General features: G+C 43.6%; 1 protein-coding gene across 1 annotated transcript in view; it reads left to right on the plus strand.

Annotated features, from left to right (window-relative positions):
• The window catches only part of DDX56 (DEAD-box helicase 56), a 28,787-nt gene extending 8,272 nt beyond the window's left edge, over positions 1 to 20,515 (plus strand). Inside the window, exons 6-14 of the mRNA XM_030201754.1 lie at positions 28 to 269; positions 3,230 to 3,352; positions 5,450 to 5,563; positions 8,097 to 8,191; positions 9,013 to 9,086; positions 16,572 to 16,661; positions 16,788 to 16,893; positions 18,745 to 18,842; positions 19,592 to 20,515. Coding sequence (XP_030057614.1) covers positions 28 to 269; positions 3,230 to 3,352; positions 5,450 to 5,563; positions 8,097 to 8,191; positions 9,013 to 9,086; positions 16,572 to 16,661; positions 16,788 to 16,893; positions 18,745 to 18,842; positions 19,592 to 19,672 — 1,023 coding nt within the window. The 3' untranslated portion in view covers positions 19,673 to 20,515. The remainder of the gene's footprint in view (positions 1 to 27; positions 270 to 3,229; positions 3,353 to 5,449; positions 5,564 to 8,096; positions 8,192 to 9,012; positions 9,087 to 16,571; positions 16,662 to 16,787; positions 16,894 to 18,744; positions 18,843 to 19,591) is intronic.
• Positions 20,516 to 20,874: the final 359 nt, after the last annotated feature.

Consider the following 20,874-nt stretch of genomic DNA (forward strand, 5'->3'; position numbering starts at 1 on the left):
CTAACCTTCTGTCTCCTCTCTCTTCAGGTTACTTTGAAGCTACAGGAGTCCCAGCTCCCAGATAGTTCCCAGCTCACCCAGTTCCAGATTAAATGTGAGGAAGAAGACAAGTTCCTGCTCCTCTATACCCTGCTCAAACTCTCCCTTGTTCGGGGCAAAACCATCATTTTTGTTAACTCCATTGATCGCTGTTATCGCCTTAAGCTCTTCTTAGAACAGTTCAGCATACCAGCTTGCGTGCTGAACTCTGAGCTCCCAGTGCACTCCAGGTGAGTCCTAGGTCTTCCTTGCATCTGTCTTGTCCTGTTCCTTTTAGTATCTTCCAATTCCTCCACGACCCTCCAGACCGGTCAAGACGCGTGGGTTATGTCCTCCTACCAGCAGAGGGAGACTGAGAAACACTGAGCTTTTGAATACTATATATATAACCTGTGCAGTACATCCACTAGCCAGTATTTTCTCAGTCTCAGCAGAGGTAGAAGGACAGCCTGTGCAGTCTTCAATAGTCTGGTGAGGTAGTTTGACTATTTGGTTAAGGGGATTTTACTCTTCTTGCCAATTTATTGGTTTTTGAATATACCCTGTACGTGTGTTGATAAAAAAAAAAAAAAAGAAGTGCTTCTGGGCCCTGGGTCCGGTGGGGCCCAGTTTTTTCCCCCTGGGGTGTCACACTTGTTTCAGGTCCCTCCCCCTGTGCTGCTCTCTATGGAGATTTCTGGCAGCTTTGTGCCTCGGCTGCTTTTATTATATTGTAGCCTTGAGTGCCTTCCACTTCTCAGCTGCCAATTTGTGATATCTCTTTAAGAGCTATCTGGGCCTGTATCTGACTAGGAACGGACGGCAGGTTCAGTTCCTGTTTGTAGCGAGAGAGCAGTGCGAGTACTTTGTGTGAGAGAGCGGTAAGTGAGAGCTAAAGTGTCTAGAAGCAGATCCTGCAAAATTAATTTTTGTAGTCTGTTACTATAGGGACAGGCTTATGAACCTCAACATGTATACGCTGGAAGAGAGGAGGGAGAGAGGAGGCATGATAGAAACGTTTAAATATCTCAAGGGCATTTATGTACAGGAAGAGAGCCTTTTTCAAATGAAGGAGAGCTCTGGAATGAGGGGGCATACGACATAGTTAAGAGGGAATATGCTTAGGAGTAACCTAAGGAAATATTATTTCACAGAAAGGGTGGTGGAGGCGTGGAATAGCCTCCCGGTGGAGGTGGTGGAGTCGAGGACTGTTCCAGAATATAAAAAGGCATGGGATAAGCATGTGGGATCGCTTAGGAACAGGAAGGGGTTACAGAGGATGGGCAGACTGGATGGGTCATATGACTTTTATCTGCTGTCATGTATGTTTCTATATCAATTCTCGTCAATAAAAAAAAAAAAACCCAGCATCATCATTTTTATTCAGAAGTTATTTTTCAATGTCAGAACTATAAGCCAGGTGGAACAGAAGTTTTTAATTGCTTTCTACATTCCAGTGTTTTAGAAATATATCTCGACATTAATGGTAGTGCATTCCATAGAGATGGTGCAGCAACTGAGAATACTCTTGCTCTGCTTTCACACAGTTTAGTATACTGGGTTAAAAATTGGTTAAATGGAAGGAGTCGGAGGGTAGTGGTAAATGGAGCTTGCTCTGAAGAAAGGGATGTTATCAGTGATGTACCACAGGGTTCGGTCCTTGGGCCAGCTCTTTTTAACAAATTTGTGAGTGATATTGCGGAAGGACTGTCTGGTAAGGTTTGTCTCTTTGCGGATGATACCAAACTCTGTAATGGGGTGGACACCCTGAAGGGTATGGATGGCATGAGGAAGGATCTAGCGAAGCTTGATAATTGGCAACTAAGATTTAATGCTAAGAAATGCAGGGTTGTGCACTTGGGTTACAAGAATCCAGAGGAGCGGTACAATATAGGGGGTTAAGTGCTTCTGTGTACGAAAGAAGAGTGGGACTTGGAGATGATTATGTCTGATGGCTTTAAGGTCTCCAAACAGATTAAAAAAAAGCGACAGTCAAAGCCAGAAGGTTGCTTAGCTGCATAAGGACAGTGATAACCAGCAGGAAAAAAAGAGGTGATATTGCCCTTATATAAGTCTGGTGAGGCCCTATTTAGAGAACTGTGTGCACCTACAGAAGGATATAAACAGGATGCAGGAGGTTGAATTGGTAAGCGGTCTCGGTCATAAAACATATAGGGACAGGCTTTGGAACCTCAACATATATACGCTGGAAGAGAGGCGGGAGAGAGGGGATATGATAGAGACATTTAAATACCTTAGTGGCATTATTCCTTAGCATCCCTCTGGACCGGCCCAGATCATGACTGATGGGTTGTGCACGCCTTCCAGCAGGTGGAGACTGAGAATTCTGACTCTACAGATTGAGCCAATAAGAGCCCTTGCTAGTTAGAGAAAGATCCAGTAATCTCAGTCTCCAGCAGGTGGAAGGTGGTGAGCACTTCAGTCTCTCTCATTTTTATCTTCTATTTCTTTAACTTTTTATGGGTTTCTATTTAAGTGTCTCTATCATTTATACATGGGAGTTCATTCTCTTTCAATTGAAAGGAAGCTCTGGAATGAAGGGGCATAGGCTGATGATGAAAGGGGATAGATTCAGGAGTGATATAAGGAAATACTTCTATACTGAAAGAGCAGTTGATGCGTGGAACATCCTCTCAGTGGAGATGATGGAGATGAAGACTTTCTGAAGTAAAGAAAGTGTAGGACAAACACATAAGATCTGTAGAGGAGAGAAAGGGACAGTAGCTTACAGAATATTGTAATGAATGTGGAGCCACATAGCAGCGAACGTTTAACACCAGCTATTGACACGGTGTACGTGAACTTGGCTATGTGTTCATTCATAAATGGTGCCTTATTCTTGTATTGTGTAACGGCACTTACTGTATAGATGCTCTTATAGAATACCATTTGGTGCCTGTTGGGCTACCTTTACTGAATTGCCCTCTTATCGACATTGTTTCCTAACATTTCTGCTTGCTTATAAAATTATAACTATGTTGCAGTTTTTGTTTTGTCCATCTCTCGGGGGGGGGGGGGGGGGGGGGGGCAGTTTTATGCATACTGTGATCTGTTACATTTCTTTCATGACTCAGATACATATTCTTGATGAGGAGTAGCTGCCCTTACTAGGAAAGTTGTGTTGTGCTTCTGCTTTGGCATTGTCCCCACCTGATTGCATGGCTCATAGCTGTCCGTGATCCTTCCCCAGGTGTCATATTATTGGCCAGTTCAACCAGGGCTTCTACGATTATATCATTGCAACCGACGAGCATATCCTGGCCAAGCCAGTGGGACGTGGAAAGAAGATGAAGAAAGCGGGGAGAGGAGAAGTGTAAGAGATGGCACGTGCATGCTTCTAAAACACTGTGTTTCATTGTCTTCTGCAGCTTAAAGAAGCAGGGTGCCTGCTTGGGGTCTTGCTCAAGTGCCTACTTGGTCCTCTTTCACTGCAGACTTTGTGCTTCAACTGCAAACACATTTCTGGAGACTGATTGGAGGCAGTCTTAAGTTGCTTTAACTAAACCAGTAGAGGTTGACCACAGACTAAACCAACTCGGGAGATGATGATGAAAACTCTTTATTAGTTGCTCAAGGGACCAGACACGGCCCATGTTTCGACGCACCAAGGCGTCTGCCTCAGGGGTCACAAATTGTATTCTGAAAAAAATGTATATTGTATTCTGAAAAATAAAATGTATATAAACATAAATATTATATATGCAAAAATAGACAATTAAAAAAACTAATGTATATAAAAAATAAGAATTCAAATACATATATTTCAATTAAAACATAGTAAAAAAGATAATATCAGACTATGTATTACTTTTATGTTTAGCAGCGGACATATTAACAAAATGTTTATCATATTTATGAACCAACAACAATGTTCATCTGCAGACATATTAATAAAGCAGATATATATTGTATATATCAGGTGTAAATGGATTATGGAAGAGCATCTCATTCTACAGGTTAAAATGATCAATTTCCTGAACTTAATCATGTAAAAGAGGTAAAACTTACCACAGAATACATATATACACACACATATATATATATATATATATATATATATATATATATATATATATACATTTTTTTCAGAATACAATTTGTGACCCCTGAGGCAGATGCCTTGGTGCGTCGAAACACGGGCCGTGTCGGGTCCCTTGAGCAACTAATAAAGAGTTTTCATCATCATCTCCCGAGTTGGTTTAGTCTGTGGTCAGCCTCTACTCCTTGCGTACTGTGTGGACTCATCATAGAGGTTTTTTCTGTTTTGCTGTTCCTGTTAACTAAAGCAGTCCCATATTTTCTGCATGAAGACTGGGATAATGTTGTTTACCTTCACCAGGGCAGATGGACTTAGTGTGAATGCCTTGAGCTGCCCTAGCTAAACCATTTTTGATGGCAGGGCCTCACTGGAACATATAAGATATTTGTCTCCAAAGATGTATCCTTGCGCTAAAGCCCATTTACGAAACTGTGGAACTGATGAGCAAGAGAAGAATTATTCCAGCAGGTGTTCTGATGAGTGGCAGAACTGAGTAAGGCTATATAGTTTATAACAGGTGCATTGTAACAGTCCTTGCCCTAAACCCACTCCCAGGAGCCCCTTTGCTGAATGCAAATAAAAATACATGTGCTATAGCCATGAACAGACTGCCAATTATCAATAAGCCATTTATGTTTTCCTTATGTCAACATAAGAAAATTGTCTTGTTTTCCCCAGAGGGATTGCCAACACTACTTAGATTTTTCATGTACTTATGTCACCCCTATTGGTAGTTTGGGGGCAATTTCTCCATGTGGGTTACTTTTGCACATACCATGACAAAAATGAACCTCACTGCTAAGCCAGGGCATGTAGGTCACTATGTAGAAAGCCTTATATTGCTGGTTTTCTTTGTGTGACAGCTGTATAACATTTGCTTCCCCTTTACATCAGAAAAAAGAGAGGTAAAAGGTATTGGGCATATTTCTTTGCCTCTGTTGCTGAAGCAAGTAACTTTTTTACAGTTATGAATACGTATTTTTTAATAAACCAGAAGTGTTACAAGCAAACATGAGGAAAAGAAAAAAATAATTTATTAAGATTAATATGTGGAGGAGTGGCCTAATGGTTAGCGTGGTGGACTTTGGTCCTGGGGAACTGGGTTCGATTCCCACTGCAGGCACAGGCAGCTCCTTGTGACTCTGGGCAAGTCACTTAACCCTCCATTGCCCCAGGTACAAAATAAGTACCTGTATATAATATGTAAGCCGCATTGAGCCTGCTATGAGTGGGAAAGTGCGGGGTACAAATATAACAAAAAATAAAAAATAAATAAAATATATATCCAGATCTTCTCTATTCTGTGGTATAATAATAATAAAAATTATACAAATTATAATAATAATCACCTCTTTGCAAATTTCATTTCAGTGGGCGAGATAAAGAGTATGGGGTGGCTAGAGGCATTGACTTTCAGAATGTTTCCAATGTCATCAACTTTGATTTTCCACAATCAGTTGAGTCCTACATTCACCGAGCTGGCAGGTGAGTATATATATTTGTGCATTCCCAGAAGAGATAAGAGCTGTTGCTTCTAGAACTGGATTACTTAGTGCAGCCATGCACACCTAGTTCCACCAGGTTTTCAGGATATCCATAGTGAATAGGCACGAGAGAGATTTGCACACAATAGCATCAATAGCATTCAATTCTAACTCTATTCATTGTGGATATCCTGAAAATTCAATGGGACTAAGTTGCCCTGAGGACTGAGTTGGGAATGGCTGGGTTAGTGGATGAGCACGGAGATACATTGCCTGTTACCTCTAGGGCTGGATGGCTCGGGATGGGCACAGAGATACAGATTCTGTCACCTCTAGGGCTGGATGGTTCAGGGGATAGACACAGGGATACAGAGAACATGTCACCTCTAGGGCTTGGATGGCCCAGGGGATCAACCTATCACCACCTCTAAGTACATCCAGGGAATTATACACCAAAAATTTCAAAATTGTATGCTAAAAAACCATAATTATAATTATTCAAAAGTAAATTTCTTTTTTATTTTTCACATAAATAAATTACATTGTAGAATTTGCTTACAAATCGATGCATGTAATTTTGCAACAGTTATGCTTGTTTTCTTAGTGTTCTCACCAGACCAGTACACAACATGTGGGTTATACCCATCCACCAGTAGATGAAGACAGAAAAAAAACTGTTGTGAGTTCTGTCCTATAAAGGGCAGTGTGTAGCCTGAGCTCTTCAGTATTTCTCTGTCTCCAGCAGATGGTGACAGTCTGAGCAGCCAGTTGAACAGAAGGGTCTCCATGGATCTGGGGTTGCAGTTGCTGAAGAAAGTTTATTTAACATTTCCTGCTCCACTCTCTGGAGGCCTTCAGGGTGGCTTACAATCTAAAACACAGAAGTAAGAAAGCAGATAAAAGAAAAAAGTGGGGGGAATAATGGACCAGAGAGGAGAAAGGGAAAAGGGGGTGGTGAACTGCAAAATTATGATAGAAAAGTGGGTGGGAAAGTGGTATTAAGCTGGTATTCCACTGCCAGAGGGAGAAAGGTGAACTGAGGCTCAAGGGAGCTTGAACAGCCCAGCCATGCCACAAAGGCTATTGGCATTAGATTGTAAGCTCCTTTGAGCAGGGACTGTCCTTCTATGTTAAATTGTACAGCACTGCGTAACCCTAGTAGCGCTTTAGAAATGTCAAGTAGTAGTAGGAGCAGCACAAAGTGCAGATCTTATTGTCGGTGCTGTTCTTTCCATGATAGGGTTTTGAGGGACTTCAGTGGAACGCGCGGAAGCACTGCTCGTATTGTCCAGCTCATCGCACTAGTGTGGTATTTGCACAGTTAGCTCGCAGCACCATGCAGATCGCACAGGGAGTCCATAGGAGACTTTGCCAATGCTGAGATGGTTGTTCCAGTCAGTGCGGTGTTTGTACAGTCAGCCTGCAGCACCATGTCGATTGTAAGGGGGGTGAGGGTGTATGAGCAATGCGGAGAGGGTTTTCCAGTCAGTCATGTTAGGCTGCAGTAGAGAGCTAGTCATGGGGAAGAGGAAAAGCATATCGGTAATGCTGAGAGAATTTTCAGCCAGTTGAGTCGGGCTGCAGTACAGTGCTGGTCATTTGTTGGTGGTGGTGGGGTGGCTCAAGGCTCTTCCCTATTGTTTTCCTCGTTGTCCAGTATCTCTCTTTCCCCTCCTTGCTCCCCCCAGGTAGTCAGCATCTCATCTCCCTTCCCCTCCATAGCACCTTGAGTGCGGCAGCCAGCATGTCTAAAGGAGACCTGGAGCAGTGCCTTGAGCATGTGTGGATGCTCAAGGTCTCATGCCAGCTATGCCAAGACTCCTTTAGACATGCTGGACATGTTGACTGCCACCCCAGAGGAGATAGGAAAGGGAAGAAAAAAGTGCATTAATTTTGCTGAAAATTATGCACACACAACCACATAATTCCCGGTGGTGTACCTAGGCCTGGATGGCTCGGGGAGTGGACATAGGGATAAAGAGCCTGTCTCCTTTAGGACTGGATGGGCACAGGGATATAGAGCTTTCAGCAGTTTAAATATAGTTCTGCAGTGGCTGAAGTAGTCTGTTTCCCATGGAATGGGTGTCTGCCACACATAAAACTTTACCAAACAAAATAGCGGTTCTTAGATGGCAGCTCCTATAATTGGGAAATAAAACCAGTGCTGGGCAGACATCTACGTTCTGTGTCCTGAACGTGGCAAGGACAAATCAATATCAAGTATACATATATAATATTGAATTATATCATATACTGTGAATTTTATCTTGTTGGGCAGACTGGATGGACCATACAGTCATCTACTGTGTTACAGAGATAAAGTGTTTAAAAAGGGAGAGAAGAGAAGGTGCTGAAATAGTGAGTAATTGCAGGGCCAAACTAAATGATTTGAAAATTAGGCATGTGCCCTGTGATGAATAGCAGGGGAAGTGTGAATGCAGAAAACACACATAGAGCTGTATCCAGGTGATCTTGCTTTCTTCATGCTCATTTCATCTGCCACTTTTTCAAGACTATGCTTTTTTACCTCCCAGGACAGCCCGTGTTGACAACCCAGGAACCGCTCTTACCTTTGTGTCACACACAGAGCTCCCCCTGCTGGCTGAAATTGAAGAGGCACTCATGGGAGGTGAGCAATGACCATTGTTAATGCTGCAATCAGTAGTCACAAGTCCTATAGCTAGCTGATGGAGGAGAACTATATTGGGTGCTTCTATGACTGGGGAAACTCTGCTCATGCATGTAACAGGCATCGTTATGTTTTTGTAGTGTAGTACTGATATATGCCAGCTTGGACTACCTGTCCAACGGGTCATCGCTGGATGATGATGTATTCTAAGGAGATTTTTCCTGTTGAAGAGAGATATAGTGCTGGTGCAACTGCTGAAGTTTTTTTTAGTTGTAAAGCAAACTAGGTGGTGGACTGCTAATGTCAGTAGAGGGGTAATAACAGAGAATATGTCCTATTGGGCTACAAATCCAAAAAGTGTCTATTAAGAAGGGTTTCTGCTTTGTATGATAACCACTTTCTGAAACTTGTTTCTGTGGTTCTCTTCAAAATGGGTTTTGCAGATTATATTCTAAGGTGATATTTTTATCTTGCTGTCTTAGGACAAGTAGCACTGTGAAACTAAGAACTTTTATTTTTAAACATTGATCAGGCTTATAACTATGGACCTGAAATATGTGACCACTCATGAAAGACAAGCAGTATATAGGCGTTTTTCACCGGTCTCCATCAGCACTTGTTGAGCCTGTGTCAAGAATGACATAAAGCATTCTGCTCATTTTACCCTGCCATCACTAGCCCTTGCTGATCCTGTGTGAGGACTAACACAGAGCATTCTGTTATTCCCTGCTTGCACTTGCTCAGTCCATGCCATGAATAATGCTGAGTGCATTGTGCATCTTACCTTCCCTGCCTTCCCTGAGCTTATGTTTCTCTTTCAGAAAGCTCAGAGTCTGTTCTGCAGCCATACAAGTTTCGAATGGAGGAGATTGAAGGATTTCGCTATCGATGTCGGGTCAGTAGATCCTGCCTCCCCTCCCCCTTGAGCTTTACGTGGCACTTGCCTGTGCATCATATTTTACAGTGGCCCTTGCCGACTGCTTGCTTCCACTGTTCAGTGAAGGATGGAGTTAGGGTATATGCAGATGCATTCATATATGAGGTGCTGTTGGCCCCAGAATAATAAGCTTCTGCATCAGCATTGTATCACATACTGGCTTTTTTTTTAGCTTATTTTCAGCATAAGCAATTTAGCTCAGGGATATAGTGCCGGAAATGAATCACAGATGATTTTAAAGCATGGTAAAAATTCCCCCTCTTATCACTTGCCAAATAAAGGCAACACAGGTACCTAGGACGTAGTAATGAGTGTTTGCTGTTATCCTTTCCATCTTATAAAGGCATACATTATAAGAGATTGTATGCAAGGTCTTTTTGTTACTTTGTGGTTACACAGTGGAATGCTTTACCTTTGCATATTTGACAGAGTTCATCTTATCCCATATTTAGAAAGAATTTGAAAACTTGGCTTTTTTGAAAAATGAATGTTTTATGTGGTATGTGCTATATGTTTTTATTACTTGTTTGTTATTGTTGATGTCTGTATCCTGCCTTGAACCTAGTATTATAGGGATTTTGCACATAGCTATGTGCCTTTCTAAAATAGGAACCCAGAATCGGCCCCAGTGGCACATAAATATTCATGCACAAATATTTACACCTGCTCCAAAGAGGTGTGTTTATAAAATATATGTGTACATTGCAACTCCACCCCTTCACTGGCCAGACTATGCTTCCAAGAATGCCTGTGGATATGTTTGGCCACCAAATTTTATAAGAGCCATTTCCTTAGCGAGTTCTGGACTGGTCTAGTGGGACTAAAGGAAATAAAATTAGCAGGTAGAGGAGTCACATGGTGCCATGAAGCAGGGAGGACATTGATTTCTCTGCTCCAGGTCTCCTCTGCTCTAAATTAAAATTTATCTGCAATAAAATGTTCTCCTTGGGGAAATTCAGATGTGGTGAGGTGTGCTGTCTGTCGGGGTGGTGGAAAGGCAATGTCATCTAAGCTACCAAGAGAAGGAGAAGCCCCATGCCAGAGAAATTAAAATGGCAGATCACCACATGCCTCCCTCACCGACAGGGTTGGACTGGGCTGCTGAAATTATTGCTGAGGTAAAAGCATCAGTGGAACTCTCAATTGGCAAGCAAGTGCAGCTTATCCTTGATAAATTGAACTCTAAGAGATCTGTGGACCTTACTGCCAAACTCTTCACAGTACAGCAGTGAGTGGGAGCTGTCGAGGACATGGTCAGTGAGGCGGAGGAGGAGAGGTCTCCAATCCATGGCAAAGTTGCACAGCTTGGAGAAAGTTGAACTAGAAAACCACTCCCAGAGAAATGATCTCCAACTTAGTGGACTGCCTTGGTAGATGCCGAGCTTTGGGGTTTCCAGGAGAGTTGGCTTATGGACTCTTTCTACAGGGGCAATCCACATTGAGGAAGGCAGAGGAAGACTGGGGTACGGGAATGACTTAGCCTTACTAGGTGGGGCAGTGAAAGTATATTAGGAATAGGAAGGGCTGGGGGAGAGAGGGGAGCAAAGGTTGGGTTGGTGGTCAGGGTTATAATACTTTTAGTAGGCTTATGATATTGGGAGGTTGGGGATTTTGGGAGGGGGGGGGTGGAATCTTGCTACACTGGTTCCCTTGTGGTGGGTTAAACTTGGGGAGTACACTGACATTGCTGAGATGAATAGAGAAGAAGGGGAGAGGGTGGCTGGAACTCCTTCTCTTTGGCTAAGGGCGGATTATAATGTATGTTTTCTCTTTTCTAGAGGTATTACTTGAACTATGTTAAAAATGATATCATGGAATGTGGGAGGGATATTGTCACCAAATAAACGTAAGAAGATTCTTCGGATGTTGAATAGGCAACGAACATCTATAGCGTTATTGCAAGAAAGCCACTTACCATCTTTAGTGTGTGTTAAGTTAAAGCGCTGGTGGGTGAAGAGAGAGTTTTGGAGTCCTCTGCCTGGGGAGAACAGCAGGGTTAGTGATATTCCGAAAGAGATTAGATGTGCATATTCATCACATTTACGTTGATATGCAGGGGAGAGTTATCATTGCCCAAATTATAGTAGCAGGACATAAGTTTCTCTTATGTAATATATATGCCCTAAACCATTATGAGGCTATATTTTACAAAGCATTGTTAACACGTATCCAATACTTGGGGGGGGGGGGGGGGGGGGGGTCATATCATTATTGGTGGAGATTTTAATGGAATGGACCACCCACAAATGGGGCAAATCTCAGGCATACCGACAGGAAAACAAAACTGCCCAAGAAGCATACAATTATTGTGTGAGTTTTTATATCTGCTAGATGGGTGGAAAAGTTTTACACCTGCAAGAGCAGGATTATTCAGCATATAACCAGAGCACATTCATCATTGTCAAGAAGAGATAACTTATTACTGTCCCAAGATTTTATTTTATTTTTTACAAAACTGGACTCTATGGAAATGGGCCCCGTTGGCATTTCAGACCATACAATAATATGGATATCTCTCTCAAAGGCCAACTCAACATCTGCCAAATGGAGGTGGGCGTTTCCTTTGGATCTTTGCTATGATCTGAAATTTAAAGAACACCTCACTGAAAAGTGGAGGCTTTATGAGGCCTTTAATATACAACAATGTCAGAGGGGTATTGTACTGGGAAGTTGCAATGGCTGTATTAAGAGGGGAAATAATAGCTTATTCTGTTCATAAGCAAAAGAGTACAGACGGGGATACTGTGCCTAGAAAAACAATGTAGACGGGAGAAGAAGATATTTAGCAGCTGTCCAACTCGCCCAAAATAAGGAACAGCAAGCACTGAACACGTTGATCCACCAGAGAACTCAGAAATCCATGGTGTACTATAAATTTTAGTTATATAAGTATGTTATCAAGAGTGATAAGATGTTTTGACAAAACTCTCTAAACAGGGGATGGGGATCAAAAAGATAAACTGTCTGTTAGATGAGATGTCTAGGCTGGTTCATACGGTCAACAAACAGGGTGGAGGAATGTTCCAAAGAACGAAGAGAAGTCAGAGGTCTTCGAAAAGGTTTATTCTCCTCAAAAAGTCACATGAATCACCTGGAACTGAAACGGTTCGTGTTTTGGCTGTATGCCTTCCTCAGGGATTACAGCTATGTTACACAAATATATAAACATAGACATAAATACATGAACATACGAAAAGTGTATATATATAAAAGTATACATTAAAAAAAAATACAGAAATAAGTGGTTCAAAGATGAATAATCGTATTGTAAAGGAAATGGTGCAGAAATTGTATGAGCAAATGAGTGGAAAAGTGGGCTGCTATGGTAATTCCATTTCATAAAGAGGGAAGAAAAAAGCAGAAAAAAGAAAGCTAAAATTAAGACAAAAAGTTGGAGTTTTGAAAAAAAAAAGGGGGGGGGGGGGCTGGTGTGTCTAGAAAGTATGGGATGTGCTGAGTGAGTGCCATTAAAAACAACCATATAAAAAGTGCTCTAAGAGTAAGAAATGTGCTGAAGCAAAACATAATAAAATAACTCAAAATATGTGACCATGATAACTTGGAGAAAGCACCTCATCAAGGGCAAAAGAAAGATGTAATCCTAAATAAAAACATTAAGTGAGCATCATAAGTTCAAAATGGTTTATACGAAATGGTGGAAACAAATCTCACATACTGAGTGGGGGGGGGAGAGGATATGCAAAGAATAGAGCTCCTGCTAGCAAATGCTGAATAATTTGACGTCATTTGAATTCATGTAAAACAGTAGTTGGTGAGCACAGGTCAGATAATATCGATGTAATGTACCGGTGCATGGCTACTGTTGGAAACAGGATACTGGGCTAGATGGACCATTGGTCTGACCCAGTATGGCTATTCTTATGATATGGGGTATATGGTATGCCAGACCTTCTAATCAGGGGCGTATCTGCGTGGGGCCACAGGGGCCTGGGCCCCCGCAGATTTCGCCCTGGACCCCCCTACCACAGACCCTCTCCACCTCCCCCTCCGTCCCGCCCGCCACCAACCCGTCACCGATCTTTGCTGGCGGGGGACCCCAAGCCCCCGCCAGCCGAAGTCCTCTCTTCCGTGCAGGATGCAAGTTGCAACGCTTCCTGTTCTTCTGAGTCTGACGTCCTGCACGTACAACGTGCAGAACGTCAGACTCAGAATTTGGAATTCAGTCTGACGTCCTGCACGTTGTACGTGCAGGACGTCAGACTCAGAAGAACAGGAAGCATTGCAACTTGCAGCGGCGCAGCCTGCATGGAAGAGAGGACCTCGGCTGGCGGGGGGTTGGGGTCCCCCGCCAGCAAAGGTAAGTGACAGCAGCGGGGGAGGGTTGGCGGCGGCGGGAGGGGCTGGAAGAGTGTCATTGGTGGCGAGGGGGGGGGATTGGTGGCGCCGGGGGGGGGAGGGGGCTAAAATGTGCCCCCTCCCTCTGGCTCTGGCCCCCCTACCGCCAGAGTCCAGATACGCCCCTGCTTCTAATGTATAATCGGACATGTTTACCACGTCACTTACGGGATTGGCTAAAAACAGAGGAATTTTTTACACCCATAGGATATGAGCAAGCATATTTTGCAGCATGGCAACTAAATTTTCTGTTTTTTGCCTAGACAGAAGTGTTGCCTCGAATTGGTACGCATAGTATTTTGCTATATCCTTTGCGAAAAATTTGGCAATTCTTAATGAAAAGATGGGGGCACTCCTCCAGCAACAGTGAATTGTTGCCAATACTGTGAAATGCAAATTTTTCTCGGGGTCTGGATTCAACTTTTAAATGTTGGTGGGAGGGGTTTTTTATGTTGATTGAACACTTTATTACAGAGACTGGAGGCTTGCTGTCTTACGAAGATTTTAATCAGAAGGTTCAGACTGAGGGGGGGGGGGGGGGGGTAATCTGTACACTTATGCAGTTGGCTCATTAGATACGTTCACTGGGGTCCATCTGACGTTACTGATGCGAGAATAGGCCCCAAACTTAGGGATTTCATAGATTTGAATACTCATGAGTGGGGTACGGTATCCAGTTACCATAGAGCTCTTTACCCCATACTCCTACCTACAGATCATAACAACCTGTTAGAGAGATGGGCATTAGATTTAGGTGAAAGGGTCAAGGCTTTGAATCTTGGCCTTTTAATATCACAAATTCCCCAAACAGTGTATAGTGCGGAATTACAGGAATGTCAGTTTGGGTTGATCCACAGGGCCTACTTCTTGCAGTTTCAGGTGTTCCGGGCAGGTATTTCTAATACACCACAGTGTTCTAGATGTTCTGGAGAGGATAACACGTTCCATGCATTATTTGGGGGGGGGGGGGGGGGGGGGGGGGGGGGGGGGGGAGGGGTCAGAAATCCAATCCTATTGGAAAGAAATTCTCCAGTTTTTAAGATCGATTGTTGGGAATAGGATAACATCAAACCCAATGGGGATGTACTGGGAATTCAAGTGGGGAGAGGGGAGGTGAAATAGAAGATTCATTAGTAAGGATTGGAGGAGTAGCCTGATGGTTAGTGCAGTGGCCTGAGAATCAGGGAAACCAGGTTCAGTTCCCACTGCAGCTCCTTGTGACTCCAGGCAAGTCACTTTACTGGCTTCCTATCCGTTTCCGCATACAGTTCAAACTCCTCTTATTGACCTATAAGTGCATTCACTCTGCAGCTCCTCAGTTCCTCTCCACTCTCATCTCTTCCTACATTCCTCCCCGGGAACTCCGTTCACTGGGTAAATCTCTGTTATCTGCACCCTTCTCCTCCACTGCTAACTCCAGACTCCGTTCCTTTTATCTTGCTGCACCATATGCCTGGAATAGACTTCTTGGGCCGGTACGTCAAGCTCCATCTCTGGCCGTCTTGAAATCTAAGCTAAAAGCCCATCTTTTTGATGCTGCTTTTAACTCCTAACCAGGGGCGTATCTGACTTTCCCTGGTAGAGGGGGCCAGAGCCCGAAGTGCGGGGGCCGTTTTTTACCCCCCCCCTCCATTGGCGGCACGGGGGGGTTGGCGGCGGGGGCCAGGCACCCGTTGGCCCCATTACAGATACACCCATGCTCCTAACCCTTATTCACTTGTTCAGAACCCTTATTTTATCATGCTCACTTTAATATTCCCTTATCTCGTTTGTCCTGTTTGTCTGTCCTAATTGTCTGTCGAGCAGGGACTCTCTCTTCATGTTCAAGTGTACAGCGCTGTGCACGTCTAGTATCGCTATAGAAATGATAAGTAGTAGTAGTAAGTCACTTAATCCTCCATTGCCCCACTGCTTTGATTGTTGCTGCAGTAAGGCGGTATATTAATTTATAGTGGTGAAAAAATTGTATTTTCAGCCATTGGCTAGAACCTTCACTGCCGCCTTTTTGGTATTGGAGAAACAAATTCTACTCTGTATTACTAATGGAATTACAGCAAGCTAAAAATACACTTTAAAGAAGTAAAGTGTTTTCTGGGATGTTTTTATTCAGATGCTCTCCCCAAAAGCTAGAAGTTTCATCTTGACTACCTTGGGAGATTTGACTGGGCCACAATGTCCTGTGCTGGTTTAGCCACGAGGACACAGTTGAATTTATAATGGGGTTGGGAGGGGAGGGGGGGGGGGGGGGAAGGATGGTGTAAGAAAAGTGCTTCTAACACTAAGAAGCCCATGTGGCCATAACAGCCAAGGCCACAGGGAAAAATTGGACATTTCTGTATCTATGTACAGGGAGGAGGTAAAAATCATGCTTAGGTGATAATGGAAGGCTAGGGAGGAAGTGGTGAGAGTATCATTTTGCATGTTTAAAACTGTAACTTGAAGGAAAATTTGTTGTTGTATGATCTGTGTAAGATTTAGCAGATAAGACTTCATTCTTCCATTCTGTGTGAAAAACATGATTTACACATGGAAAGTGGGGTTGGTTACTTGTAACAGGGATTTTGCTACAGATAAATCAGCCACATACTGGTGATATCGGACAGTGCCATGAACAGGGCACTAGTGTGGGGAGAATTTGGGAGGTGGGGGGGAGCAGGAATGTTCAAACCTTATATGCTATACTAATTAAGCAAACTGGTTTGTATATATTTTGATTTAAAAATAAAATATTAAAACAGGGCTTTGTAAAGTGGGCAAAACAAGATAGCAGTGGGCAAGGGAAGAAGAGTAGTGTAGAGATTAGTTTCAATATAAATTATTGATACTTCGTTGAAACATTCTCATTGCTGGCTTATAGGTCCATTGCCCCATGTAAGCCGCATTGAGCCTGCCATGAGTGGGAAAGTGCGGGGTACAAATGTAACAAAAAAAAAAAATATATATATATATATATCTTAAATTCTTTGCTGGCTTTTCCTGCTGGTGGGATGAGGTGAGAAGGTCACAGAGATATTAATAAAACTGGTTTGTTTCTTTAAAGTAGACAGTGGCTTATTATTCTGAATTGCTTCTTCCCCTTCCACCCAGGATGCTATGCGGTCTGTTACCAAGCAGGCCATTAAGGAAGCGCGATTGAAGGAGATTAAGGAGGAGCTGCTGAACTCAGATAAACTCAAGGTATGGTGGTAATGATGCAGTAGAACTAGGGCATTCCCTGCCCTGCTAATAAAGAAAACCCAGATTGGAATATTTCCTGCTACTTAACACCAGTCCACTGGTAAAGGATTCTCTCTTGCTTTGCAGACATATTTTGAAGATAACCCTCGTGATTTCCAGCTGCTGCGTCACGACAAGGCCCTGCATCCTGCCATTGTGAAACCCCACTTGAAGAATGTTCCTGAGTACCTGAGTATGCACTGAGAAAGAGAAATGTTATGCCTTTTTTGCAAACTGAACACAGAGCCATAATGTCAATAACAATTTAGGATTTCTATAGTACTTTTCATCCAAAAAGTATGCAATTCAAAGCTGCATGGGAGGAGATGGCCTGATAGCAGTGGTGCCAGGTGAGAGACCTAGTTTGAGTGTTGGACCTGACTTTTGATTTTTGGTCATGTAGAGGTAGTGTTCACAGCTCTCCGTGCTGCACTGTCAGTCAAAAGCAGTACCTACTCACAGACTCAGTGTGTGTGTCTGTTGAATTCCAGAGGGAACACTCAACAGAAGAATGCAACCAGATGGAGCCATTGTTTCTGGTACCTGGCCGAGGACTGGTGCTGCAGTGGCTGTGTTAGAAAAGGGTGAAAAGATTAAATATGAGAGAGAAAACCTCAGATAGCTGCAAATGAAGGCATAGTGGCTCTTTCTGATTGAGCTGGCAGCCTGGTGAAGAAGAGGAAGCGGACCGTTTAAAACAGACATAGCAGTCAAAAAACCTTTGTGGTGATTCTCCAAACTGAAGTGATTATTTCTAAGTTGCTGTTTAGGTAGCAGTCTTCATTCTTTGTTGCCATGTAGCATGGGCATTCCCCATGAGGCACCTCAGCAGGCAGCCAGCCAGCCTTAGTCTGGGCCAGAGACGCATAGACACCATGCATCACTGGGTACAACTTTTTGGTTTATCAACTGTGAGCTGGAACAAAAATGTGGCTTCACTTGTTTTTTGGTAGCTTTGTGTTCTAGTTCACAAATCTGTTTTACATGGATGGTAATTAGCTAACCCCACTTACCCTTCTATTCCAGATATTCCATTAGAATGGTATAGTTTTGATGGCCTAAGCTCTGGTGATTTTCCTTTGCAAGTCCACTTCTTCCCATACAGCTCTGATGCTTGCCCCTGGATCTCCCTCAATGATAAACCACAATGTGCTTACAGCAATTTATAAGCCATCTCTAGTTTTCTAGATTTACATTCAGTGTACTTGGTGTTAATTTGATTCCTGATGCTGCCTCCTGCATTCTTGCCTGGGAACACAGATCCAAGCATTGATCTCAAAGTGTGATCCCCTTCCCATTCAGCCAGCCTCTGATAATCTCCTGTTTCCAAACCTTGAGCTGGGCTAACTAGAGGCCAGCCGAATTTCAGTTTCAATTTTGGATTCGGCACTGAAACTGGACTGAAATCCAGGTTTTGGTTTTGGCCGAAAATACCTGTGCATTTTTGGCTGAAACCCAAAACTCACCACCTCTCCACCCTCCATCCCGCCCAACCCACCCGTAAGGTCCTCTTTGGGTCCTACCTTAGGAAGGTCTGGTGGTCTAGTGGCCTCTTCGAGGGAAGGAATGAACCCCACTAACTCCTGTCCCATTCTGCTGCTCTCGATTCAATGACTGCCAAGACTAATCACTGCAATCTTGTGAAACTGCTGCAGGAGGTCCGAGCAGCCATTTTGGGATTCAAATCAGCAGAGGCAGGACTCCTGTGGAACCTGCCCTGGGAAATCTCTGCAGCCATGAGTGGGGTTTCTGCCACCAACGAGGCCACTAGACCACCAGGGCTTCCTAAGGTAGGCCTGCAGAGGGCTTATAGGTGGTTGGGTGGGATGGAGGGGGGGGGGTTGCTGCAGGGGGAGAACTTGGGAGGTGAGCTTTTTTGGTCAGGTGTGTGTGGGGGTGGGGTGGGCAGGTTCGATTTTTGGTTTTGATTGCTACCGATACCAAGTGGCCAATTTCGGTCACAGATTCGGTTTTGCCAGAAACAGAAGATTCTGGGTTTGATCGGGCTCTAGTGCTAACTTTTCTGTTTTCTCACTTTCTCCAGTCCCGCCATCGCTGCGTGGCATTGCCCAGCCATCGATCAACAAGAAGAAATACAGGAGGAAACCAGCAGCTGGTAGTCACACAAGCAAAAATTTCAAGGTTCGTTTGCTGAACCCCTTAGAAATCCCAACAACCTAACTTATTCCTTCTAACATGTTCACTGAACCTCTCGGGCTTGTGAAAGAGGTGGATGAAGGAAGAGGGCAACTTCTAGAGAGAACACTGTGCTTCTGTCTCTATTTGGAAGTGGTTGACAACTTTATGTAAAACAGGAAAGGTCAGTTCTGCATCTCACAATCAGTCTGAGGAGGAGAGAGAATCTGTATAGGATGGTGGGGGAGGGGGGGGAAGTCACGTGACTGTTATTGAATCCTGATTTCTTGTCCTTTGGTTGAGCCATCAAAGTGATGCAGCATCTCAGTCCTTGGCAAGAATCTTGTAAACTACCAGGTAACACCTTATACCCTACCAGGCACTCGGAGTTAATCCCATGAATACTTGGATGATCCTGGGCCTCCAGGATAACTTAAAGGCAAGTCTAAGGGAAAGGTGTTACACTGCACCTGCCTATCAGTTCAAGGATTGCAAGAGAAAGTAGGTCTTACTCAGGAAACAAAGGTCTCCATATAGATAAAAACCCATGTTCTGCCACATAAATGATTTAACTGTAATGATTATTTGACCATTAATCTGTATTGGTCATCTGTGCTTGTACAGATTTCCTCATTTACAGCACAGTAAACAACAAAGACTAGCACGTAGTCATGTACTGTGAAAGGTAAATGTAGAAGATACCAGATTTACATGCACACATCTTATTGTTTATGTCTTCTGTCGCTCTTCTCCAGCTCAAAGGAAGGCAGAACCCACTTCGCAGCTTCAAGTACACAGGAAAGAAAAGGCAGCCAAAGACTCCGAAAGGGAAATGATTGAGAGGGGGAGAAGAGGCTCCCCCAAACACTATACATTCCAGTCTGTTTGACAAGGACAGAAACTCTGGACTGAGCACCTGAGAAAGTATTTAAAACAAACCGTGGTGACTCTGGATGCTGGGTATACAGTGTCCTTGTACACAGGAGAAAACTAAGCACGAGAAGACACCACCCAGTCTTGGGTGCACGGGCATTTCTCAGCAAGCTGGATTACATTCAGTCTGTGCTGATTATTGCTCCGTCAGCCTATTCTTATGTCTGTGCTGGTTGGTCACTGTCATCAGTCACAGGTTTGCTGTAGAACTCTTCCTGTAAACTCTTTGCCCCTTTCTTCCTGTTGCATCACATGTGGCTTTGGAGCCGTGTAAACAGGAGATTTCGAGGAGCATAGTTACAATGCTTGGCTTCTGTGGAGAAGTCTTCTCGTATATGCCTGGGCAAGACCAATGTAGAACTTGTGAGTCTGTTCTCTGAGGCAGCAAAAAGGCCCTGCACCTGCAGATGCCACTGTATTTTGTGGTAAGGGTAGGAAAGACGCACGATTTGGGTACCTTGCAGGGGAGTGAGAATGCAAGATGGGTATTGAAAGTTTAGCGTTGACAGCCAGAATTGATGCTTTGTGACTGTACTGCTAAATATAGTTTTCTGTGGCCAAATACTTACTAGGCACAATCCAGGGGTATTGACTGTCTGCATATTTGTCATTAGTGGCAAGGCATATTTGGGGAACAGTTTCTCCTTGTTGCTGCATTGCCTAAAGCGTACCTTATAAGCCTGTAAGTGAATTGCAGGCAGGGGGAGTGGAAAAATGTAAGTGCAATAAAGCTGCTGAGCTAGTAAGTTTTCTAGCTTGTTTTATTTTGTGTCTGCAGTTGTCTGTCTTTTTCATTTTCGGGGTATGGTTACGGGATCTGATACCATGGCTGATTGCAGCCCTCCAGTAGGCGTGAAGAGAATGGGCCAACAAACAAGCCTGGTTGTCAGTATTTTCCACCTTGCATTTTCATGAGATGTAATTTGCATGACTTTGATGCAAGAACTAGATTAATGCACATGTTTTAGCTATCTTGGAGGCCAGAACTGTTTGTGGCATTCAGGACATGGCGTTCACCATTGTTCCTTTCAGTGGGTTTTGGTTGACCTTTGTCCTGCTATCCTGTTTGTCCTTGATCTGAACAGCTCATCATATGTTGTGTAAT

This window comes from Microcaecilia unicolor, chromosome 4, assembly GCF_901765095.1.
Source record: "Microcaecilia unicolor chromosome 4, aMicUni1.1, whole genome shotgun sequence".
NCBI classification, from domain to species: domain Eukaryota; kingdom Metazoa; phylum Chordata; class Amphibia; order Gymnophiona; family Siphonopidae; genus Microcaecilia; species Microcaecilia unicolor.